Raw genomic sequence first — 26,772 nt, 5'->3', positions numbered from 1 at the left:
CAAGTGTGCGTATTTAAAAATAGACCGGGACCAAAAAGTTTGGTACTCACATTTTTTTTTACCGGTAATCGTCATCAGTCAAACCCATCAAAGTCCTCATCCTCTGTTTCTGAATTGAACAGCTGCGCTAAATCTCCAGCAAACATGCGAGCTTCACTTTCTTCACTGTAAGAGTCACTTTCCATGCCGTGCGGCTCCTCTGAAATGATGCCGGCTTTTGCGAAAGCGCGGACAGCAGTGCCAGCAGACACGTTAGCCCAAGCATCTACAATCCATTCGCAAATTGTGGCGTAACTCGCCCGGCGCTGCCTTCCACTCTTAGTGAAACTGTGGTCTCCATCGGTAATCCATCGCTCCCACGCCGCTCGCAGCCTTACTTTGAACGGCCGGTTCACACCGATGTCTAGTGGTTGGAGTTTCTTCGTTAGGCCTCCTGGAATGACAGCAAGCTCAGAGTTCATTTGTTTCACTTGTTTTTTCACATCGGCTGTGAGATGGGCACGCATAAAGTCACAGATCAACAGCGATGGTGATGGTGATGCGTGAAAAAAAACACCTGGTCTCTACATACACCTCCCTCAGCCATTCTTTCATCATTTCCTCATCCATCCAGCCCTTTACATTTGCCTTAATGATGACTCCTGCTGGAAACTTCTCTTTAGGCAAAGTCTTTCTCTTGAAAATCACCATTGGCGGCAGTTTCTGTCCATTAACATGGCAGCCAAGCACAATAGTAAAAGAAGACTTTTCGTGCCCCGTTGTGCGTATCGCTACTGTGCTGGTCCCCTTCTTCTACACAGTGTGACCAACCGGGATGTCGAAGGTGAGCGGCACCTCGTCCATGTTAGTGATGTGGTTGGGCTAGATGTGTTTGTCGGCGATGTGTTTGCTGCAGTAAGAGCGGAAAATGTCCGGCTTTTCATTATAATCCGCTGGAAGTTGCTGCGCTACCGTAGTCCTTGTCCGAATGGAAAAATGGCACCGTTTCATGAAACGAAAGCACCAAGACGGACCTCCTTGGAAATGTTCAATTTTCATTTCCTCTGCTAGCATTGCTGCTTTTAGTCGAATGGTGACCGTCGAAACGCTTCTCCCACTTGTTCTTTGATCGATGATCCACTGCTCCAGTCTTTCCTCCAACCTTGCCTAATGTCCACGGAAACTCAGCTGCATCTTCTTTACCTGTCGGAGCTCGTTTTCCATCTTCCGCCACTTGCGAACCATCGATTCATTAATATTAAATTCTCTCTCGGCTGCTCAATTTCCATGTTGCTTGGCGTAGTTGATGGCCTTCAGTTTAAACTGTTCTTCATAAGCGTGTCTTTTTGCCATTTTCAGGGTTGTTAGGAAAAGGTGTTCTGCATAACGCACGTACCTGGTCTTTTATATGCGATCAACGCCCACACTTCACCCTTTAACGTTCTCATGGTGTTCTCTACTACGTCCGATTACTATAACAACACGCACACAAAGGGCGCACTGCACTATAGGGCGCGCCGCACATTTTGAAGAAAATCTAAGACTTTTATGTGCGCCTTATGGTCGTGAAAATACGGTATATAGGAACTATTTTATGTTGGCCTCGATGTAGGTTTTGTGCCAAACAACCACTGTCAGACTACAGCGCGTTTTTCTAATTCACCTGTTAAAAGACAGCTGATCTGAACCAGCTGATTAATGCGTTTCTATGGTAACACCCTGTAACGGAGGAATATTATTGTTTAACTCGCAAAACTACGTGTGCGTTTATACGAACATAATGCAGCCAGTTGTCACTGACTATGGTATAAACCATGTTGTAGTGAACTTCCACAACCTACTGCAGTTATTCTACATTGACCTGCAGCCGGAGCCGACTGAGACTGGCCGCCTGGGAGTGCTTTAGGACGGGAGAGGCTCCCGCTGCTCCTTCCTTACAGTAACTGCAGAACAATATGTGCCTTTAAGTCATTCGCCAAAACACAAGAAAAGTCTGTAATAACTCCAGTAAAAGTTGCCAGATTTGTCGCTAGTCGCTTTTAACAAAAAAAGTCGCCAGATTTAGCGAGAAAGTTGCCAAGTTGGTAAGTGTCTGAATGAAACCAAAGCGGCTGTGGGTGGAGTTTACAGCACAGCGCTGCAACGCCAGAGATGCTCGATTAGCAGCTGAAGACAGCAGGAGAGGAAACTGCAGAGAGAAAAATAATCACACACTTTTATTTTTATGAACGTTGAAAACCCAGATCGTAATTGAGATTAAAATCCGATTAACAGCCCAGCCCTAGACATTTTAAGAGGCTACTGGACTCATAATTTTCAACTTTGATATTTTTATACTGTAGACTAGTTGTCAAACTTTCCACTGTTTGAAACAGAACTGAAATCAGCCAAGTTCACTAATAGAAAGGCCAAAAGAAATTAAGACATCTTAGAATTATTAATTCCACTGAATTGATCTCTAAAGTGGTTTTATGTCTTTTTTTAAACTCTACATTTGACCTTTGTTGCAATTTTAGAAAAAAAAACAACCTTTCAATCCAAACATTGTAACATAATTAATTCAGTTCAATTCAGCTTTATTTATATAACGTCAAATCACGGCAACACCATCTCAAGACGCTTTACAGACAGAAAAAAGAACAGCCAATTCGTAATAGCCTATATATGGAAACCAACAGATTGAGTTGGAGGATCCAACTCAATCTCCCATCCTGAGCAAGCACATTGGCAACAGTGAGAAGGAAAAAAACTCCCTTTTAACAGGAAGTTAACACCCATTCTCTAAGTTTTAGTTAAAATAACCTCCGAACATTGATGATATGTTTGCGTGAAAGTTATTTAAAGGATTTACTTTCATTTGCAGGTCACAGGATTCAGGCCCATCTGCACTTTGTGCCCATTGGCCGGTGGAACTCAAGTTGACTCACTTGGACTGGAACCCTGAAGCAACCCTGATACACTTCCAGGGGCAGTACGTCAATATATGTGAACTGGACTACAACATCCTGCAGAAAGAAATCCAGACCATACCAAAAACTCAAGCTGAAGTAGATATCGGAGAGTTTTGCCTCGTAGAAGATTTGGCTTCAGCTCGCTGGTTCAGAGGAAGAGTTCAGAACCGAAAGGAGAAGCAATTTGATGTGTTTCTCGTAGATCACGGCAATGTTTTAAGTGTCGACATTGCCCACTTATCGTTGTGCTCAAACGACCTGTTGATCCTGCCTCCAAAAATAGTTTGTGGCTTTCTGTCAAATGTGCTGCTACTTCAGACTTGTTCTCACTCGGTGGTGGGGGAGTATTTGTTCAGCCTTGTTGGCAGAAGTGTCAAAGGTTTTGTTAAAGCCATCCTTCCCCACAGTGTCATCTTGCTGGAAGTTCCTGACATCAACAGTGACATTGTTAAACATGGCTTTGGGAAGCATGTGGACACAAATACCTTTCTCTTTTTGGCTGAGATGCTCACAGAGGTGCCGCTCCAACAAAACATAGAGCCAGGTCTAGACTTACTAACTGACAAACCATCTGCGCAAAAATTAAAATCATCCACCTTGAAGGGATATGGAGATTTTCTGTCTTTCTGTGGGCCCAAGTTGAGCTGTGGGACACATGCTAAAGTGCGAATAACTGCCGCTTTCAACCCTGGACTGTTTTACTGTCAGATGACCAATGCGAAGAATGATCTCTGGCAAATTTCAAAGAAGTTGGCAGAAATTTGTGAGTACAGACCTGAAAAACACAGGCAAAAGACTTTGGAGCACTTGGGTCAGCTGTGTGCGGTCAAAGGAAAAGATGGAAAATGGTGTAGAGGCTTTCTGCCGTTCCTCCCAGTTAACTCCGAAGTAAGAGTTTTGTTAATTGACTACGGGTTCTTTGAATCAGTCCATGTTGAAAACATCCTCAAGTTGCCACCAGATTTTTATTCATTACCCATCATGGCGTTCCCATGTGTTCTCTCTTGTCTGCTTGATCAGGACACAGCACTTAAAAATCAGCAGCTGAGTCTCCTCAAGGCAGGCTTGCTTGGAAAAGTGTTGGATGTGGAGGTCAATGGTTTCAATAAAGAATGGCATCTCCACACCATCACCCTGATGGGTGCTGAAGATAAACATGTGGAAAAAGCACAGCCCATCCAAAATCTTCCCACTGAGCAAGTTTCTGACGCAGTGGAAGCACTACCTCAGGGTGGCTACGTGTACTACGAGACAGTCATGGCCGAAGCACTGGCCAATGCACTGCAAACAGAGCAAGTCCGGGTCGGGTCAGTCTTTGTGGGCTACGTTGAGTTCACTCAGAATCCAAACCACTTCTGGATCCGAACTCAGAAACGCAATGATGAGTTTGAGGAAATGATGGAGAAAATGGCGGATCACTTCAGCCACGTGAAGCTGCATGAAGACATTCTGTTGAATCAAAAGGTCGGAACAAAGTGCTGTGCACTTTACGAGAAAGACAAGCATTTCTACAGGGGCGTGGTGACGGACACCCTCAAGCATGGAGCCGAAGTTCTTTATATCGACTTTGGAAACATTGAAAAAGTGCCACACAAGTTGATCAAGAACATACCCGAGACACTTGCCAACATACCTCAGTTTGCTGTTTGTTGCACTCTTGCTAATGTTTTTCCTTCAGATGACATCTGGTCAGGCGAAGCCAGTGACTTCTTCAGAAAAGCCGTGTCAAACAAAGCCTTGCAAGTCCATGTTGTCCAAGTGAGGAAGACCAAACTTGTTGTTGACCTGTTTGAGTTGGGAAGTGATAACAGCATCGCTGAGCTATTGATTTCTTCTGACATAACTGTTTACATCGATCATACATTGCAAAATAAATATCTTACAGGAAAAACAAGGTGCCTGCAACAAGCTGTGGCTGTATGTGGAAAATCAGAGCAATGGGATGTTTGTCAGCAGGACAAGAACTTGTCTGAAAACAAAATGGACAAAGTTAAAGCTACCACTAGCTTCAAAACTATAAGTATCAAGCCCGGGTGCGAGTTTCCTGTACGATGTTCATACATCAGCTCACCATCAGATTTCTGGTGCCAACCTCTAGATAAAGCTCCAAAATTGGAAAACCTGATGGCTGAGCTCCAGCAATACTACTCACTTCACACCATTCCTCTCCAGCCAGGTGATTTGTGTTGTGTTGCCAAGTCGCCTCTAGATGGGAGATGGTACAGAGGCTTTATCGTTGGTAAAGTAAAGAATCTTATCTCGGTAATGCTGGTTGACTTTGGCTTCACCATCCAAGTCAGCGAGAACAGTCTTCAGGCGGTAATGCCCGAATATTTATGTTTAGAAGGACAAGCTTTCAGGTGCAGCCTTCACAAACTGACCGAGCCTGCAGATCTCAAGGACTGTGGAGGTTGGAGTCCAGAAGCATGCTGCTTACTGATAGATTTTGTCCTAAACAGCATCCACAGTCTAAAATGTAAAGTTGTGTCTCAGTTGAACGTAAAAAACAAAGGGCTGTGCAACGTTGTTCACCTCTACAACACCCGAACGCAGCAGAGCATAACAGATACATTCATTGAGAAGGGGCATGTGAAAGCAAAGCACTCAGGAGTGCCTGCACAATCATTTGTGCACTCTTCATTTGATCTAAGCTCCGGAAAGGAAGAAGAAGTCTTTGTCACCCACATTAGCAGTCAGTGCGAGGTCTACTGCCAACTTGAGAGGAATAGTAAAATCATTGAAGAGCTTGAAAACAAAATCTCAGAAGAGTGGGAAAAAATTACACAAGCCAGTTTGAGTGATGTCGGAAACAAGCCGTGTTTGGCAAAATACTTGGATGGCAAATGGTACAGGGCCTTGGCACTGCCCACTCAGTCACCGCCACATCTTAGCGTGTTTTTTGTGGACTATGGCAACACGACCATATCTGAGTTAATCCAAATCCGACTTATTCCCAAGGATTGTGTGGATTTGTTGTGTACACCAATGCAGGCTGTGAGATGTAACCTCAGTTTAGTTCCTACGGAGGAGCTCTATGCAGCTGCCAAAGAATGGCTCAACCATGCGGTCCTCAACAAGGTGATGCGAGCCGTCGTACGAGGACAGAGAGTAGATGGTTCATTCGATATTGAGCTGTTTGATGGAGGGATTAACATCAATGAAAAGCTAAAGGAACTCATTGTCAGTCTCTCTCCCAAACCAAAGGCTCCTGTGAGTTTTGTTAAAAGAAACTCCAAGACTAAACAAAAAACACAGCAAACACACAAACAAAAGATATCCAAAAGCAAGAATGTACCTAAATGGCAGGTGTCAATGTCTGCAACCAATCCCTATGGAGGCAACAAAAAGAAAAAAAAAGTGCTCTGGAGCAAAAACACAAGAAAAAAACCACTCAATGAGAACAACACAAAGAGCTCCCACCCAATCAAGCCTCAGATGCCAGTACAACATCAAGGAGGGAGTCAGGAAACACAGTCAAGGAAGACCAGGCCCACCGAGGAACAAGAAGTTCAAAAGGTCTCGTGTTTGCTTAACAAAAGCTTGACGGCAGGCTTCAGAGCGAAATGTTTCGTGTCCCACATCGACTCTGTGAACAGCTTTTTTCTGCAACTGTCAGAGGACGAATCTGCCATCTTGAAAATGGGTGAAGACCTCAACTCTGATATCTTCCGAGATTCTTTGAAGAAAGTCACTTCTTCAAGAACTGATGATGCTGTTTTGGCTGAGTTTGAGGAAGATGGTGCTCTGTATCGTTCAGTTGTGAAGACACTGGAAGGCAGTTCCTGTTTCAAAGTGGAGTTTGTGGACTACGGGAACTCAGCTGTCGTAGGGAAGGAAAAGGTCTACCTTCTACCAGAAGATTATCAGTCTCAGCCAAGATTCAGCATACCATGCTCGCTGTTGGACGCAAGTTCATACGAAAACAATACTTCTTTTATTGATGCTGTGATGGAGAAGCCGCTCATGGTTGACTTTGTTCGTCAGTGCGGAATTTGGTGGAAAGTCAAGCTTGAGATTCTCCATCAAGAGTTTGGACTCGATTCCACGCTTGAGAGGAGCCTCTTGTTTAAAAGCGAAGAGGAAACTTCCCAAAGTTTGCCCGAAACTGTAGAGGAGATGAGATCCTGCGCACCAAATGAAACCATGAAAACATCTACTGTTGAAGCACTTGTCACCATGTCAACCAGACTGAAGGTAAAAACCACCAGACACCTGAGACGAAGGCGCACTAAAAACAAGAGTCACAGGAAAACCGAAACATCAGTCAAAGCCGCATGTTTTCCAAACTCATTCTTCCCACCTCCTATTTGCGTAAGAGACACAGAGAATGTAACAATTCTGTCCGTCCAGAGCGATGGGAGGTTTTACGTCAGACTTACTCGGACCGCTGACTTGCTCATGAACTTTGAAATATGCCTATCCAACAACATACACAACTACAAGACAGTTGCTCCGGAGGATGTTAAACAAGGCCTGAAATGCTTAGTTCAAGAACAAGACAAACTGTGGCAAAGAGCCGTTGTTCAACATAAGAATGCAGAAAAACCCAATGTCTTCCTTGTGGATCATGGAATAACAAAAGACATTTCAAGAGGCTCCATCCGACTGCAGAGTAAAGACATGAAGAAGTTACCGAATTTTGCATTGTTGTGTCAAATGAACAGTCTTGGGTTCAATGAGAGAGAAGATCACAAATACTGGTGTGAAAATCTCAAACCAGGCACAGAAGTCCAGTTGATATTTATACGTCATGTCGGCAACCTTTGGATGGTTGAAATTATCTTGGATGGACTGTTCCTCACCTGTCAAATCAAGGCCTCACTGCAGCAAAATCACGAGTTGCTTGGGTCATCTCCTGAAACTAAACCCACCTCGGACACAAGTGCTCCTCAGCAACTCTTCTTTGCTCCTCTTGATCCAGACAGGGCATATTCTGGTTCTGCAGCTGGAGTTGCCAGTCCCTACAAGTTCTGCGTTATTCTGGAAGATTTGCTTCCTATCAAGAAAAAAGTATCCATCATTTTGGACAACCTGCTGAAAGAAATGCCTCCTCTTCCTGAATCCTACCTGGTTCCCGGCACATGCTGCCTGTGGAAGTCAGACTCCATGAACAAGTGGTGCAGAGCTGAAATCATAAGCGCCAACAACACGGTCGTCCTAGAGCTTGTGGATCACGGACAACACAAATGCGTGCCGTACCGTGAATTCTCTAATTTGAGGACACTTCCGGTCGAGCTTGCAAGCTACCCGAAAGTGACCTGCTCCTGCATCCTGAGAGGGGTGAAGCCAGTTGGTGCTGAAGAAGAGTGGACTGATGAGGCGGCAGCCTTCTTCCAGCAGTTTCTGTACCAGAAGAAACTCCAGATCTTCTTCAGAGAGTGTGTGTCCAACTCACACTGGAAGGTGGACATTCTTGCAGATGGAGTCCATGTTGCCAAGGAGCTGGTGGATGCTGGACATGCGGACTATATGGACATTCTTCTTGGACTGAGGTATCATCTCATTACTCTTCATTCAATATACAATTAGGTTGGGGAAAAAAAAAACATTTCTTACCCTAAAATCATGTCAGAAAAAGAAACTTACATTTAAGACATTGTAACCTCACTTTCATTGTCAGGTTCCAGGTGGAAAGTTCCTGTAAACCTCCTCAAAGTCCCAACAGTGAGGAGAAGGAATGCTTTGAAGTTAAGGCCGCTGACGGACCTGAATCGAAGAAGTCAGTTGACACCGATGCAAGATCGAGACAATGTATGAAAGAGTAGTTTTATCACATTTTTTACTTGTGCAGACTGCTTCAAAGTCATCTTTCAGAATATGAATTAACAGTCTAAATGTACCGTTTACCTCTGAACATGCTCATCTTACAGATGTAGTAGTAATATTTTTAGTTTGGCAAATTAGTACTGACGTATTTTGACCTTCTTTAGACCAGGTGGAATCCGAAAGCATCACATACATGATTTCACAACCAGACTCATGCTCAGACTGGTCCCCTTCCTGGCTTTTATTTTGACAATCTACAGTGGTGACTGGAGTAAAAGCCATGTTGACTAATGTAACTATACAGATGTTGTTGCATGTAACAATATTATTTATATAGAACAATACGGATGCTTGTTTGGCCTTATGTAAATATATAACTTAATCTCTGCATTTAGTAGAAGCTGCCAGGGAATTGCTGATTATGTTAGTGTTTTTAATGTCAGTATTTTTCTCCAGGTACCTGAATGCACCATCCCTGGGAGTATTCTCATACAGTACTAAAGTAAAAAAAAAAAAAAAATCACCTCTATGTGTGATAGTGATATGAAGTATTTCTTTTCTTGTGTTGCAGGTTTCCTGATGTGAAGGCAGCTTCTTCAACTTTTGCAACACTGTGAATCAGTGTAAGATTTACAAAAGCATGATGTTATTTACTTTATTAATTCACAGTTTGACCTTATTCATATTTTGGGTGTATTTGACACGTTAAGGGAATTCCACCATTTTATTTTAATTTAATTAATAAGCCCAAAAAATAGTTACCATTTCTTTTTGTAAGACCTAAATGTAGCAATCTTGTTTTGGAGCCATATATTAGATTATATGAATGGATGGATTATTAGATTTTTTTTTTTTTTTTTCTTCATAGAAACGTTTGAAAAGTGCTTTTGTGAAAAACCTAATGTTTTTGTTGTTGCTTTTTTATTCAAGTGAAAGAAATAACCAAAGATATTTTTTTAAGAAATTGTTTTGGTTCAGATGTTTAAATGTTAAATTTAGGTTTTTGCTTTGCTTTCTATTTACCAAGTGACCTCCACTCTAAAGCAACATCATGTCGTGATGTTGAATAAATGGAGAAAAAGGTTTTTTGTTGTTTTTTTGCTATCACAAGCAGTACAAGGAAGATGTGGTTTACTGCAAAAAAATAGAGAAAGTGTAGACTGGTATCAGGAAACAGAAAGCTAATGTACAGAGATTGGAAATAAGTATTTTAACAAAATAGCAGTCAAATGTATGTGTATAATTTATATTTAAAATAAAGTAAAATATAAAGGTGTTGTCAGAAGTGGGATTCGAACCCACGCCTCCAGAGGAGACTGCGACCTGAGCGCCAGCTGCCGAAGAATGGTCCGGGGGAAATGTTGAAAATGTTGAAGTTGCCGGCCAATCACGTTCAAGAAATGTTGAAAATGTTGAAGATTCTAGCCAATCACGTTCAAGAAATGTTGAAAATGTTGAAGTTGCCGACCAATCACGTTGGAGAAATGTTGAAAGCTGACGGCCAATGACGTCGTGAAAGTTACGTATCGCAATGTAAAATGTTTAATGAAGGTAAAGGTTACGGGAGGTCGAAGGTTAAATCCGTATGTAAATTGGAAGTTCTTGGGAACAGTCGGAGTGAACAAGAATTTACGAGTGAAAGCGGTCTATTTAGCGACATGGTAAGTATCGGCTCATTCATGAAAATGCTGTATGATGTACATCGATGTGTAAAAATAAAAATTTCCCGGTTTTACGCCGATGTTACTCGACATTGGTTTCACAGTCGTGTCTTTTTTTTCCCATTCCCATTTCCCGAGCGAGTCGATGAAAAACGTTTCATATGTGGGATTAACCAAGTTGTTAGCTATTAAAGCTAAGATAACTTTGGTCTATAAAATATTATTTACGTGCTTATTACACCGAGGTTATGTTAGACGTGGCTTTGTTTTCAGTCATGTCCTATTCATTCTCGCCCTCGGCTTCTTAAGACATTTAAAATAAAAATCACGTCATGGGGATTAACCATCATCATATATGGTCGTCGGCATAAACTACCGCGTTTAAAAAAAAGTGGGAAAATAGGGGTCATTTTATAATCAGTACTGTCCTGTATTCGGGTCAGTATGTTAGTCCTGTTGGATAACCATGCCAAGCTAACTTTTGTCTATGAAGTACTTTAACAAACCCATCAAAATTTCTCAACATATAGAATATATCAGTACTGGGACCAAACAGGAAGCTGAAGGTCATACAAGATAACAAACTAAAGACCATATTAAAGCCAGTAGTAATAATATATCCACAATCCTCCATATAGGAGCTGCTGATTGACAACTGGCCTGTCTGACAGAGCTTTTTTTTTTTTTTTTTTTTTTTTAAATCATATTTACTAATAACAAGTCCCAGATATTATTAACCAGGCTTGAGGTGATTGAGTGGTTGGACATATTTTGGAGTATTTTACCTAATCATTACCAGACGTTAGGTCTAGTCATTGAGGACAGTGTCTCATCATAATCATTATGGGTTTTTATTCTTTTAGTTTTTGTATAGGCTTGATAAGCTCTTATGTTGTTACCATTTACTTTTAAATCATCTTCAACCAAAGGCATCGAAGTCCCACAAAGCAATGCCCGACACTGTCTGGATGGCACGCCTCAAGAGCTTCGCCTCCACAGGATCATGGCCTCCAGGTGAGGGCAACAGGCCAGCACCCAGACAGAAGAAGTGGTACGGGCTGTATCAGAGGGTATGTGTGTCTTTATCAGGTGTTTACTTTTATACTTAATTTGTACTAAATGCAACAGCATAAACCGGATTTTCACACATTAATAAATATTTGATTAAGTAAAAATTCAAAATGGTTTCTGCTACAACACACACAACTGAATGACATGGAGATAAATCTTCAAATGTTCTTTTTAGATTGAGAAATGTCCAATGATGCAGCATGGGCAGACGTCCCTGTTTGGTAGTGTGAGGAAATGTGTGTGTGGATTCCACATCCAGATGGTAGGCGAAAAACACAGTAGTTTTGTAGTATAGTACAAATATGACATCACAAAGTGACCAGTGTTAAACCTACTTTGCCATTAAACAGCACCCAGCTCCTGCTGTCCAGTCAGCTTCTGCTGTCCAGTCAGCTTCTGCTGTCCAGCCAGCTCCTGCTGTCCAGTCAGCTTCTGCTGTCCAGCCAGCTCCTGCTGTCCAGTCAGCTTCTGCTGTCCAGCCAGCTCCTGCTGTCCAGGGTGCCCTGATGTCACAGACTTCAGCTGCAGGTGCTGCCCAGTCTGCTGGGCTGACACAAATGAAGGGAGCTGAAGGCCACAAACAGCGACCACCACTGAATTTGTCTATGGTATTTAGTTGTTGTTGCTCCTACATGTACTATCAATAGATTCATCAAATGGCTTGTCTTTATACAGTCTTTTGCTTCTTAACTTTCAGTTTACCAAACCAAGATATGGTGGTTCACTTAGCGCAGCTGCAAAGCCAAACCTTGCCATGGCCAGGAAAGTGACACAGGTAAAGGGGGTTCAAAAGTCAACTGTGTAAAAGTGTGTTGTTAATACATGTGACTTAGACTCTGTTTTATAGAAACAGGTCACAGAACGCCAGGAGACACCTGCTCCTCCAGTCAGCACTGCCATATCAGTGAGTGATTACATTTTCAGCTCGAGCATCTGTAGTTCTAGACTTCATTCAATGTACAGGATTAGAGATTTATCCTGTAGATTTTAATATCTGATTCTTAAACTTCATACAGGCCGTAGGCTCCCAAACAGAGGCACCAGCAGTACCAGCTGAGACACCAGTGGCTGCTCCTGTGTCAGTAAGTGTTCTAGCACTGTGCTTTAAACACGAATACTTTTGCAGCAGTGTATTTTACCAGAACTAAGTATAGTTACACATTGTTTTCCTGCTGCAACTCCTCAGCTTCCCCGTTTGTGGGCAGAGGGCTTTCCACCTGAAGACCATAGGTGGATATCCAAAGCTTTGTTTAGGATGGGGGCGAAGGGCAGACTGGAACTCCAGGACAACCTGAAGCTGTGGTACTACCCACCTCAGCCGAGTCACCTCTACCACCAGGCACCTTCCCCAGACCGCTTTTTTGCCCATCCACTACTTGTTTGGATGCCTTACAAGTTGTGGAAGGTTAAGGTGGTGTGCCCCAATCCTTCTTGTGCTGGGCATCAGCTGACAGGAGCAGGGCTGCACAAGAGGGCACGGCGGGTCCTGGACATAGACCGCATGTACACCATGGTCACTGAGACGCTGACTTGTGCCAGGTGTAAAGCCTCTCATGTGTCCTGGAGCCAGGCTGTCCTCCAACAGCTGGACTTGGCTCACAGGTCAGAATTTCGGGTCATCATGACTCAAAAGTGAGTAGTGTCTTTTTTCTCTTTTTCCATGTTCAAGTCAAAGCTGTACATTCTTACTGATATATTTATCTGTGACCAAGGTATGCCTGTGACGTGAGGGTGATTCGGCTTCTGCGGGAGAGGGGCCTTGGCAACAGCCCAACCCGGGTACTGAAACAGCTGAGGGAGAACCACACAGAGGAGTGGCTCCAACGTGTATCGCGGTACACCACGGAGTGCATGAGCTTCCTCCAGCGCCCTGGATTGCTGCCTGTAAAGTTCCCGGAACCTCCAAAGCCAGATGTTGTGCCCAGCTGCAGGTGGCTTCTGTCCGTCTACAGCCAGGACATCTTGACCAGGCTGGAGGACATCAAGGCGCACATTACATCAACCTTTGGCACCATTCTGAAGATGGACTCCACAAAAAAGGTTGAATCATCTTATTTTCTGCAAAATAGGCTTCAATAAACCACTAGCTGGATTTCTACATGTCTCCATCTTATTGTGTGTCTCTGTTCATGTTTTGTGCTTCAGATCACAAAGAAGCTGGCTGGGACAGCCAAAGGGACAGCTCTCTGGCTCACCTCTGTGGGAAATGAGTATGGCCAGATTTTAATCAGTGTCCTGACTGCTCAGGAGGGAGCTGGTTTAGACAGGATGGCTGGTGACCTGGTGAGGAGGTACCAGCAGGCCAGTGTGGATCCCCCTGTTGTCCTGTATGTGGACTGTGGATGCTGTGCTGAGGCTGCAGAGACAACAAAGCTGGAGGCTAGATTCAGCAGGTGGCCTCAGCTTCTGGTACGGCTGGACATCTGGCATTTTATGCGACGGCTTGCCCTGGGATGCACCACTGATGCCCATCAGCTGTACCCACTCTACATGGCACGCATCTCAGCATGCATTTTTGAGTGGGATGCAGCTGACTTAGCGCTGTTGCGTGAAGCCAAGGCCCAGCAGCTTCGGAACCAGGGACTGTCATCTGCAGATGTGAACAGACACCTGACCAGGGAGGAGTTGGCTCTCCACTGCAGACGGAGGACACGAGGAGTGGACACCACAGTTAAGCTGCTGGAGGAGCTGTTTGCTTTACTTATGGGCTCCCGTGGCAACGACTCCCTTGGCGTTCCTCTGTTTGATCAGGAGAGGATGGAGCACATCTGGCGGGTCCAGAAGAAGCATGTAAAGTGCATCCAAGATCCACCAGGTGTTGCGCTCTACATTAAAACTGGAGAGCTGACCAAGGGAGGTGTGCGGCTGCCGGTCTTTAGGTGTGCCAGAGGCTCTACTTCCTTGGAGTCTTTTCATCTGCACCTAAACCGCTTCATACCAGGTGTGTGACACTAAAATGTGTATCTTATTATATGCGTGTTTGTTCATTTGATGTGATGTTTATGTCAAAAATGCTTTTGATATTTCATGTTGCATTTCATTGTACTTGTAGGGACCAGTGCCAACAGCCTGAATTTCCAGGTTTACCTGCTGGAAGGTCTGCACAGGTGGAACCAGGACCGGCGCGTTGCTGCCATGGCGACTGAGAAGTCTCCTTTGTGCTGCTACTCTGGTGATCTGCTGCATTCTGTCAACCAGAACTACGAGAAGCTGTTTGGCAGAAAGGTGGCACCAGAGTTCTGTCCACCCTCACGTTACACAGGTAATGACAGAATGACCTGCCAAAGGAAAAGTACAAAGCTGCATCTCTCTGACAGCTCCTCACAGAAAAACTGTGTTGCTGAGGGGGGAAATTTATATTTATATTTAATGTATTTTATGATTCTGATGAGCTGATTGGTTTTTACTCATTCCAATCTGCATTGTGCTTTATTTATGTTGTTGTGTCTCAGGTGAGCTCATAGGAGTGCAGTATCTGTTCCGGCAGACTGGTCAGGCCCTGCAGGACATGAACCCGGACTCAGAGGAGACTGCCCGCTTGGTGGAGGAGCATGATGTGGCGGCAGATGAGGACGATGAGGGTTTTTCTGACCTCACAGATGACCCCACAGTGCTGGATATAGAGGTTCAGCCTGCTCCCAGCATCTCCTCCACAGCAGCTCCCAGCGCCTCCTCCCCACTGACTCCCAGCGCCTCCTCCCCACTGGCTCCTGGCACCTCCTCCCTGTTTGCTCCCAGCGCCTCCTCCCCACTGGCTCCCAGCATCTCTGAGGCTGGGGACACCTCTGAAGAAACTGTGGTCAGTAACAGTTATTCACTGCTGTTTTCTACATTCTGCATGTTGACGTATATTGAAACTAAAACTGTTAAAAGGTTTTAAACTATTTTCTGTTTTCTGCTTAATGATTTGAGCAGGCTGTTGATGACCAGAATGTGCCTGGATACCAGCATGTGGACAGACTTGCTGAGTACTTGGTTGGGCTTCGGGAGCAGACCTCTCTCTATCTCAGCAACCTGCAGGCGGACCAAATTATAGGACTCTGGCAGAACCTGAGCGAAGGGGACAAGCAGCGGGTTGTTTATTCAGCGCGGCACCAAGACAGACTTCTGAGTGGACACTTCCGAACCCCAAAGAAGCCCTCAAAAACACCAGGGGTGGAGAGCACAATCCGCTGCGTGCTAGGTGCAAGTAGTGCACCTGCACAATGGCCTGACTGCTGCAGGTTGGTGGAGACCATTTTCATCAGACTGTGTGGTCTGCATCCAGCCCCCAAAAGAAAAGGCAAAGGAGCAGAGTCAAGGTGGTCCTTAATTATTAGGGACTACCGTAAAATCAGGGAGCTGGTTGTTGGGAATGCCCGGGTCATGCAGGGAACAGACATGCAGCTTGTGGAGGTCAACCAGAACACTCTGATTCAGTGGCACAATGGCAGACAGAAAAAGCAGGAGCTTTCTGTCCTGCTTCAGGGAACTGGTGTACCCTCAGAGATTGCAGTAGCTGAAGAACCACTGATGGATGCAAGACCGCTGCCTTCTTATCCTGTGCCAGCACAGGATGAACATCAGTACCGGCTGCCAGAGAGTACGGCTGGCCAGGCTAAGCAAAGGCAGGCACCATGCACCATCCTTCCAAAAGGCGGTGTGAAGAGGCAGTTGTCAGTGGCACCAGGTGCTTTCCCAGGCCCAGCAGCCCCTGCAGCCCCAGCACCTGGGATTCCTCACCAGGGCCTCACACAGGCAGGACAACCTGTTTTCTTCTATCAGGTTGTCATGCCTTCAACCATGCAGGCCACAACCCAGCAACCAACAACAAAGAGGCCATACAAGAGGACTGTGCAGGCAAACACTTGCAAGAAGTGTGGCCTCTTTCGCACAGCAGAGACTGGACATAGCCACTACCGTGGGAGGGTCTACTGCCCCCAGTCTGAAAGCCTGACAAAGGAACAGTGGCTGGAGGAGATGAGGAAGGGGCAGAAATAAGCACTTTGTAAATAGATGTATATAGTTTGTAGTTAAGTGTTATAGTAACTTTTGTTTGCTCCTTTTTAATTATATATGTTGTTTTTTTAAAAACATTTTAAAACCTTTTTATTGTGAACCTTCTGTACAGTTTCAAGTGGACACAACCAGGATGAAACCAGAGGAAGTATCCTCAATACAAGTTAAAGTACTTGCTGTACAGTAATTGTAAATAGTTGTGGTTGTTGTACATATTCTCATTTTTAAAATTGTTTTTTTTATTATATTTTTGTAAAAGTTAAGAGTAAGATTAAACAGCACAGTATTAGTTGTAAATTGATTGTAAATAGTTTTAATTTTTTGTTTTGGTATTTATTCAAAAGCAATGTTATTGTTTTTAATGACTGAACATTAAACAGTGAGTTTGACATGTTTATTGTGGTGATTATGAGTAATTATGTAAATGAAATCAAGACTAGTAAGAAAAAAATGTTTTATTACAATTCAATTCACATATGAATATCTAATGTTATTATAAATATCTAAAATTATTATTATAATAATATAAATACAAAGTTGCTAGACTGACTTCAAAGTGGTGGTAAAGAAGAGAAACGAAGTGCCACTACACAAATATACACACATATCATACCGATATAAAGGCTCTTGTTATTTATATTTATATAGTGTGTGTGTGTGTGTGTGTGTGTATTCCATATACAGAACAGGTTCCTTACATTCTATTAACTACAATATTTTATAAACACACACAATGTTATTTTTTCCATGCCAATGAAAATGGACTTTAACAGGTTAATAAATTCTAAAATAGGTCAGCCACTGAAATCCTGCCATGACTCCCTGTTCTGCATCGCTTCTGGTTCCTCAGCTCCTTTTTGAGAAAGAGAAAAAAAAGAAATATTAACAGAAATTACCATTGAATTAGAGCTAAATGCAGAATTACATTAATAGATGAGTAAATGAGGTGTTGAAATATTTTCACTACTTCATATTTACAATTTCAGATGCGTGTGTCTGCAAAAAGATAACCCTCAATATAAAAACATATCAGGTTTACTTCATATTAATTGTATTCTCTGCGTCATCTGACGGAGGCCATGTCACGTGATCTTCAATGCAGGCCCAGCACCTAGTTGCGAGTTCAAATCCCGTTCACTGCATGACAGACCTGGGTCAACATGTAAAAACATCTCCAGGCCACTAGACATGTGTTTATGTCCCAGAAATTTCCACATTTTTTCTTCATTTTTCCTCCTTTCTCCCTTTTCTCCTCCTTTCCCCTCTTTTTCCTTCTTCCCCCCTCTCCCCCCTTCTTCCCCATCTTACCTGGCCGAATGTTCCCCAGCTTGGAGCGAGCGCCTTAGACCGCTCGGCCATCCTGACGTAATGACGTATATTTCCGGCCATGAAAATGTCGCGATATCTGCGCTATGAACGCTTTGACATGTCCATGGCTTTTGACGCGTGAAATCTCGTCAGGAAAGCAGAAAATTCTTATAATAACCACAGGTAAACCGCGTGGGTAACATATTAACATATTTCAAAATTAACTAAATGGCAAGGTGCGTGAAATTACTAGAAAGCTTTGTGCCACTCAACGTTGTTAATAAAGCTGTTTAACACAACGCCAGTGTCAACAAAGTGCTAAACATATAGGGAAACATTTAAAGATAAGAGGAAGTGGGGAGTGAAAAAGAACAGCAGTAAAACGATAATAAAAAGACCAGTTTCATGCTTAATCTAAGGCCAGTTCATAAGAACGGGTCTTCAGGTGGGTTTTACCTTCAGACACCGATGTGGTTTGAGCAGCAGCGACCTCCAAGGCTCTGTCCGCTCCAGCTTCCACCTCCATACCTCCAGCAACAGCAGATCCGACGAGGGACACTTCTAAAAACGCACCTAGTTACTAAAACAAAAGCCATTATCATACTGGCAAACCAATATTTTTATTATTAAGCTGAACAAAAAGACTAAACCCAATTCGAAATACGTTTATATAAATAAATGACAATTTAGAAAACGGCACATCTGGGTCGACAGCTGATAGCGAAAATCCAACGTTTAAAAAGAAATCAGTAAAACACCTAAAATTATCACAGAAATTCCTTTTAACTTGTATGGTTGAATGATGACATGGGGAAACTTTATCTACACCAAGACCGGATTATCCAATGGGCATTATGGGCACAGGCCCAGGGGCCCACACCCACTTTGGGAAAACACCAACAGTTTGGACATAAAACAAAATGTATATAAAAGCCAGATAGTTACACCCCAGTGCCTAGTGTATTGCTACTGGTACCACTGGCTGAGAAATGTTAGAAATGTCGTTTCACACTGTATTGGTCACAGTTTTTACAATGTTATGGTGTGGATCGGGGCCCCTGGAACACTCTTGACCCAGGGGTATGTGCACTTTTAATCCGGCCCTGACAAGCATACGTTTTAAAGATATTGGTAAAACACTTAAAACTATTTTTAAAATTCCCTTCAACTTGTATGGGAAAACTTTATCTACACATAAAGTCCTTTAACATTTTAATAGAAAATTTATTGGCTGATGATGCGTTCAGGTTACCAAAAATGTCTGTTCATCGAAGGAGACCGTTAAAATAAAATCTATAAAATTAGTCTTAAATGAACTTTAACATGAAATATCTGATACCAAAAATGTCAAAATGATTGTTAAAAATGTATATTTTCACCCAGTGACGTAATAAAAACACTTTCCAGTCCATTCTGTTGAAAAATCTGTATTTATTAATGATTTACAAAAGGCTAAACATGTAACCATTTAAATGATTCAGTTCATTTTGAAACCTAAAAAGGAGCTGAAGTGGAGGAAGGAGGAAACACGCCTCTTGTAGTGTTTTTTCTTTTTTACAGGTCAATTATTAGAACCGCGTCTATGTCGTCACGTTGAACCTGTTAAAACTCCTGGAGAGGAAAAACAAAACCAATCCACACAGGATGGAGTCACTCAAACCGCAGCAAAGAGATTCATCTGAAACATCACCGACTCGTTTTTAACTGAATCTGAAACCTGGGTTCATGTGTGTGATCACAAATCAATAACACCTGGATCCCATCAGCTATATCTGATGTGAAAGCAGAAAATACTGATTATTACCACAGTACGAGAAGTCCCAAATGTAATCCACTTTTCCAAACAGTCTGCTGATACATATTCAATATTAAAATATGTGCAAGTATGTTTTTTTCCACAAGGTTTGAAATAAATATCTGTAACGCAAACAAGCACTAAGAGTAGTATTTCTTTAATTATCAATGTGAAAACCAACTATCACATTGCAATGAAGGTTTTTTTTTTTTTTTTTTTTTTCTTCGTCTGGTTTAAATTTAGGGTAAAAATCGGTGAAATTAATCTCACACAACTCTGGAAAAAAAACGACTATTCCTCTAAAATGAAATAAAATTGAGGCTGAGGGAGGGAGACATTTAAAAATATAACTCCACAGGAGGAGAAGAGCTGTGGGGGTTGTTGGGTTTTCTGTCATCAAAATGCTGTTAATCACATTAGTTTATCTTTTTTTTTCTTCTTCTTTAGTTTTAGTTTCCTGGCAGGTTTCTACAGTAGTAAAAGAGTGAGACAGTTGTGGACCAGAATATTTACAGTAATGCTGTGCACCTTCAGAGGCCTTCTCTGGACTGTACGATCCTCCTCAGGAGAATCTAAAACATCGCTAGTGAAAAAGAGAAAAATAAATCCCATGCTTTCCTGCTACGGAATGAAATAACAGTGTTTCCACTCACTGAGAATTTAATCTTTTAAAAGAAAGAACAAAAATAAAAACAAAGGATTGGTCTGAATCTTGACTGCGGGTCCTTTCTGCTGGAAAGAAGGAATTAAAAGTGAAAAAAATGCAGGAAAAAAAGCATAAAATAACACCATAAAATTGCTCATATTTCTGTAAGCTATTTTAAAAAAAAAACTTTCTTCCATCCTTTGCCCCAAAGAACCATTTTGCAAACAAAAATATATCCCCCTTTGTCATGTGATTCTCAAATTCTCACTAGATATAATTAAAACTTTTTTACAGTGCTTCATCATTATATATCTTTGACAGACTCGAACAAAGGGGAGAAGTTTTGAAGTTATAAACGTCTCTCGTGCTGCAACAATACCGCTACGTCAAAATAGGTGAACTCCAGTTTTTCAATGATTTAAAAAAAAAAAAAAAAAAAAAAAAGGTGAAAACAGAAACATGAGGAGACGGTCGGTGTGAGCGAGTCGAGCGTCGGCTCTCTCCATGAGGGATTTTTTTTTTTTAAAGTTTCCCAGGAGCACCTTAACGTCGCCACGGTGACGCGGATGTTAAGGTGGCTCTGGGAGGCGGAAGGCTCGGGTCTACTGCTTAGTGTTGAGCTCGTTCTCTAGCTCCATGAGTTTGCGAGAAGCCTTGACCTTGTTGGAAACCTCCTTCCCCTGAGAGAAGAGACGCTGGCGCTCCTTGAAGGTAAGACTCTCCGGGGCGCCGCCAGGGATCGAGTTCTCCTGCTCCTGACTGAACACACAGAAACACATACATGGATACACTCCTACCACTTATCAATAGCCTCAATTGTAGACATAAACATGTCTGAGGTGAAGCATATTTGCTTCTCAGCAGGAACTTTTTGAGTAAAATGTGTCAAAACAAAGAAATCTGCTCACATAAGTCATACTTTCCTTATAAAAGGACAGTAATATAACGTTATATGATGATAAATAACCACAAACACACAGCAGAACACTCCAAATTCAACATCTCTTTCGCCCCCTAGTGGCGGCAAATAGAACCTGGGTTAAAAAGGAATAAAAAACACCGCAGATAAAGTAACATCAGATGAAAAATACGTAGTTTAAAACTAAACAGGAACAAAGTTTTTACCATGTTCAGGTTATTATGCTGTTATGTTACCAGTCCGGCACATTTCAGATTAAATTTCGCTGAATGTGAACCATAAATGTGAGTTTAACATCTTATGTTTCCACAGAAGGTACTAAAAAGTTTGACATCCACAGTTTTATGGTTTTAATCTGCAGTGTTTCCCCTCTGAGTCGGTGTAGGCTGTTAGCGCTACGCCTTTAAAATGCCAGGAATGAAATGGTTTCACATGGAAGTCAGTTGAACCTGCGGCGCGGCCTCCAGAGGGACAGCAGCGCTGCTCTGCAGGTGACGCAGCGTGCAGCGCAGTAGTTAAACACACATGCAAGGTAAACTTCAAGAGCATGTGACGAGCTTATGATCCAGAGAGAGGAAAGGAAGCTGCTGCTGAATTAGTTCAAACTTTACACGCTGAACAGACAATCCAAGAAAGATGCTGATGATAAACAGCAGTGCTCGGTAAATACTAGGGCTGTGACGATATGCTATTGTCCCGATTCGATTCCAATTTTTTGGGTGCCGATTCAATTGAAATTGCGATTCTCACAATTCTTCAATATTGCTGATTTTTATACATTAAAAACAAAAAAAAAAATGTATAAAACTCTTTTTTCCCTCATTTTTTTCATTTCAATGAAGGAAAAAACACAATAGCCAGACCATCATTCTGAAGCTAAAATACTAACGAAGTAAAAAGATCAATAAAAAAATGACAAAAAATTCTGTCGTGCATTCATTATTTTTTTAAAAATCGATTTTTTTTTGTTTGTTTTTTTTTTATAAAAAAAAAAAAATCTATTTTAAAATTGTGAAGAAAAAAATCCTGATTTCCGATTTTTCGATTTTCCCACCCCTAGTAATTGGTCATAATGCTACTGCAGGCTAATGAAGCTAGCGCTTGGCTTAAAACATCCATTCCAGGTCTAAGTTGTCGATAAGCACAATGCTTCTGAAACCTCGTGTTTATCCATGTCAGAGGTGTCAGAAAATCAGAACTGCTCACCTCTTCGTCCATTTGTCTCTCAGGTCCTTGTAGACTTCTCCCGATCCTACAACTCCTGCTGAGTTTCCAGTGTACGAGTTAAATCCTGTTCAGGTTCAGGAGCCAGACAAACAGAGCAGCAAAACATGAGTCAGTAACGTCCGTGTGGGTCGTGATCACTGAAAACATCCAACATGGAAGCTGCAGGTTGACGGCATCCAGAGTCTCTGGTTCTGGACTGACGACCTTGATGGTGCAGATTTTTTTTTTTTACTCATAAACATGTGAAATATGTTTGTTGCTTATAAACCAGAGACTCCGTGAGCAGTAACCCAGCAGCTTCTCCTGATTACCACAGACCAGCCTAAGCAGAAGGAAGGGAGGAAGAGGTGGAGAAGCGTTAGGCAGAAACAGTCCCATCTTTAGGCTACAGCAGCGAGCAGCGAAGGAGAACGACAGCATCAAGAGAAGATGTTTACAGCTCATTCCAAAGCAGCAAAATGGTCTGTGGAAGTGTTGCGTGGGATCCGAGGCTGAGGTCACAGTCACACAGGTCCAACCCAAAATCTCCAGGATCATCCAGCGTCTCTGTTCTCAGTGAAAACGCTATACAGGATTTACTGAAGAGTTCAGGCAGCTTAAAACTCAACGGTGACCTTAACCTTTAACCCCACAGGAGACGTTAGCTGGCAGTGTCCCTGTGGCCCACCAAACTGCAGCCCAGTCCAGGTTTTATAACCAGTACTCCGCAGAAACACGTGATCAGTTCCTTCCTGCTAGCTCAAGATGGATTTCAAGGTAAATTATCAGCAGATAAAAAGACCAAAACCAACAGCGGAAACATCTGTATATAAGACTGTAGACTATAGACTGTATATAAAAGATGGGCGGAGCCTCCGTGACGTCACCTGTATATTTCTGAAGAGCTGAATTGAAGCTCGGTGGGCGGTTCCTACCATCGCCATCTTGACAGGAGCATGTGCGTCGTCTCGCCCGGAAAATACAAATATGGGCAAAAAGGTGGAGATAAGAGGGAGGCTAGCAGCATATCGTTGAATGATTGCCATCGAGCGAACTATGAGCTGCCTGTTAGCGGTTAGGGTTAGGGTTAGGGTGCCTGTTAGCAGGCTAAAGCTAAGTCACGTCGTTAACCGGCTAAAAACCGCGGTTGTTCTACGTTCTTCTTAATTGAAGCGGGAGACCAGGTACCTGTCAATCAAGAGGACACGCCCTTAAATACACCAAATTTTGAGATTAAATTACTTTTAAATGGGCAAGTTAGAATAAAATTCACTCCCCCCACAGTTGTCATGAAGGTAAACCTGACCTATTAAACCGAAAATGGAGTTTCGTACCAGACTGTAAACATGTTTATTTCTGCTGTGATGTTGGTCTTTTTAACATGGGAGTCTATGGGGATTCGCTCTGTTTTGCAGCCCCTAGTGGATGAAGGGGGAACTGCAGTTTTATGCACTTCGGCATAGGCTTCACTTTTAACCGCCGCTTGGTAAACAGAAATTTGCAGATTCTGCAGCCTTTGTTTCTCAAAACTCACGTCATTTTCTACCTTGAGATAAACGGTTTTTCCAACTTCTTGTTGCCATTTCCTTTGATTTTTCCCACTGACATTTAAAGCAGGGCAACTGCAGCGTTTCAGAGAGCAACTGGGGAAATCAAACTGTTTACAGATGGTTTCTGAACACAAAGGCACCTTTTACACCTTTACGTAAAGCTGCCGTGTTGAGCGTTTAGATGCGATGATGTGACCTGCATGCAGTTCCTGTCTTTCAACACGGTTGGAGGCCAGAAAAAAGGAAAAAGAAACTATGGCCTCTCTTCCTTTTGTAAACTCAGATCCAGTTTGAAAGCAGCTCTCTTGAAGAGTCCAGCAGTCTGTTCAGGAAGTCTGAAAGTATTATGAACCATCTACCACAGTGTTGGTTTTGGTCTTTTCATGACTGGAAAAACACAGAATGATGCCAGCTATACCCTTAAAAAACTGGGATTTTCCAGCTGCAATAACATTTTATTTCACTGCCAACATCTTCACCAGAGAGGAAGGTGTCGGAGAAATGCGTTGGAACTGGGAGCCTAAAACCTACAGAACTCTACATGGGGCCTCAGTTCTTCCTGTTTTGGTCAGTTTATCATTAAAACTTCGGCAAACCTAGCCGTACGTTTTCATTTTGGGTGAGGAGAGGATTGGTGGGGTTCAGTTCAGATACAGACACAGCAACAGGGTGTGAGCCCCGATAAATTCCTCCAGCTGGCAGCTCCTAAGCTGAGGTGTGGTTTGGGTTGGGATCAAGCTGGGTCCCACTTCAGCCCCAAAACCACATAAACACAAACTGGCGGAGAACAAAACCACCAGAGAGAGAGAGGCAACCCCCGTCCAAGGCCAGTTGCATTCCTCTGTGGAGCCAAAGAGATGAAAATCATACTGCCGGCACTACGGCTAAAAAAACTCTCCTGATTGTTATCACAGTTTGTGTTTTTGTTTTGTTCCACCATGGTTCCTTGTTTTTCAGTGCAAACAAACAGAAAATCTGCGTCTTCTTTCTTTGCAACACTCTCCAGCTTCTGCACCTTCTCAGGAAAACAGGCGCCACCGTTGTTTTTCTTGCGGTTTTATTCAGATTCCCAAAATATCTCAGATTTGAGACGAAGCCACAGTTTGTTTGTTTTTTTGTTTTTTTTAAATTAAAGTCAGGCTCCAGCTTTGGGAGCTGCCAGCTAACAAAAACATTCAACGCATTTCAACATTTTAGTTTTTTTTTTCCAGGGAAAGCCGGAGACTCAGGTGTCGCTTGGTCACCTGAACCTGCTGCAAAGCCCTGTGGGAGATGTGGGAAGGTTTTTAGTAAAGCTGCAGCGTTAGCAACGTAGCTACAGCAGAGACGTGACAGGTGAGATGGAGGACAGAGCAGAAACAGAAAAGCACTTTGGGAAAGCAAATACACAGACAAACGTGAAATTTAAAGTAAAATAAAGAAAGACGACAGCCTGGTGGAAGCTAAGCACAGGCAGTAAAAAGCAATAGACATCAAGCCGGTTACTGGGTGAGCTGCTGGCAGCCAGAGAGCTGTGTTGTGTGTCGACTGGTGCATGACCATGAGGTAAAACATGCAGGTTTCGTTCCTTAGGGGAGGTGGGGTGGGTGGTTGGGGGACGTTAGTGGGATGATTTGTTTCATTTGAGTGAGTTCCTCTGAGGTCCTGGGTGTGTTTTCAGGGTTTAATGAGCAGCAGCAGGGATGGAGGTTTGTGATGAAGGTGCAGGGCAGCTGTCGTCGGAAGCGCCGCCGTTGCCAACGCTCCGTTTGTCTGCGCATGTTTAAACAGCATCACCACATCTCAACACAGAGGTTACGTTGTGCGACACTTCGTTTACCTCCACGTTACACGAGATGTAAAGCAACACTGATGAAGAGGAGGCTAATTCAGACTTTGTTTTGCATCCCGTCTCTTCTCTGAGCTCCCTCCAGCCAGTAAAAGTCAGTCACATGTTGACTCTTGCTTTAGCTCTTCCTTTGTCACTTTCTTCTCTTCCATTCCTGAATCAGCCGTGATTTGCATTCAAAATAGCCACTGCATGTTGCTGAGGTGCCATGACCCTTTAACAAGGTGTGTATTATATTTGATACACTATTTCTACCCTGCAAAAACTGAGATCTAAGATTAAAAATACATACACATAAGCTTTTTTTTTTTTTTTTTTTTTTTTAAAGAGGTAAGATAATTCTTAGTTTTTATGCCAGAGATTCCTCTTGACAAGCCAAATTTTCTTGTTTTGTTGGAAGATAATTTATCTTATTTTAAGCAAGATTTACCTAATTTTTGTATATTTTTTTCTTGTTTTTTAAGGCTTTTTTGCAGTGTAAGACCTTTTGCATGACTGTATTATAAATTCTAGGGGTTTGAAAATCGGAATTTTTTTGCTTCACAATTTTAAAATGGATTTTTTGTTAAAAAATCAGTTTTTTTCCCCAACTAAATAAAAATAGTCCATTATAAAAATTTTTCATTTTTATTGTCTTCTTGGGCATTATAGCAGCAGAATGATGGTCTGGCTACTGTGTTGTTTTTGTCATTAAAATAAAGAAAAATGACGAGCAAAGAAAAGTTTTATACATCTAATTTGTTTTTAATCTACAAAAATCAGCAATATCGACGAATTGTGAGAATTGCAATTTAAATTGAATCGGCACTGAATCGAAACAAAAGAATATCGTCACGGCCCGAGTAAATATTTTGCCTAAAAGCATGTTGTATGCAATCTGACAATCACCTTATTGCCCCTAGTGTATACCTTCTACACTACAATAATTCAGACAGGCAGCACAGTAAAAAATAGTACATATCTGCTAATATGTTAATCTTTAATATAAATGTGAACTTTATCAAAGGGCAATTTAAAGACCTAAAAAAATCTAAATTTCCTCCCACCATTTTTTGGGTCAGGCTTGAAAGTTACAGAGAAACTCGACTGTAAAG

At 42.5% G+C, this 26,772-nt stretch overlaps 2 protein-coding genes across 7 annotated transcripts in view; one reads left to right on the top strand and one right to left on the bottom strand.

Moving 5' to 3' along the window:
• Positions 1–714: 714 nt before the first annotated feature.
• tdrd15 (tudor domain containing 15) lies at positions 715–9,281 on the top strand (the record flags this gene model as incomplete). Its single annotated transcript, XM_079255710.1, has 5 exons — positions 715–1,025; positions 2,843–6,140; positions 6,360–8,422; positions 8,551–8,681; positions 9,268–9,281. 5 exons carry the CDS (start codon positions 715–717, stop codon positions 9,279–9,281), a joined length of 5,817 nt encoding a protein of 1,938 aa, XP_079111836.1.
• Positions 9,282–19,240: 9,959 nt separating this feature from the next.
• afdna (afadin, adherens junction formation factor a) overlaps positions 19,241–26,772 on the bottom strand; it is a 126,873-nt gene continuing 119,341 nt past the window's right edge. For 5 of the 6 annotated variants that reach the window (XM_079255462.1, XM_079255465.1, XM_079255464.1 and 2 more), the window contains 2 exons: positions 22,301–22,385; positions 19,241–20,934 (listed from right to left, as the gene is read on the bottom strand). In XM_079255462.1, coding sequence (XP_079111588.1) covers positions 20,778–20,934; positions 22,301–22,385 — 242 coding nt within the window. In that variant the 3' untranslated portion in view covers positions 19,241–20,777. Of the gene's footprint in view, positions 20,935–22,300; positions 22,386–26,772 lie in introns of those variants that run through there. The other variant, XR_013771631.1, reaches the window with a different exon arrangement.

This window comes from Telmatherina bonti (genome assembly GCF_933228915.1).
Source record: "Telmatherina bonti genome assembly, chromosome: 16".
Classification (NCBI taxonomy): domain Eukaryota; kingdom Metazoa; phylum Chordata; class Actinopteri; order Atheriniformes; family Telmatherinidae; genus Telmatherina; species Telmatherina bonti.
The sequence above is the reverse complement of the archived record's forward strand: the minus strand, read 5'-3'. Positions and strand labels throughout refer to the sequence as shown.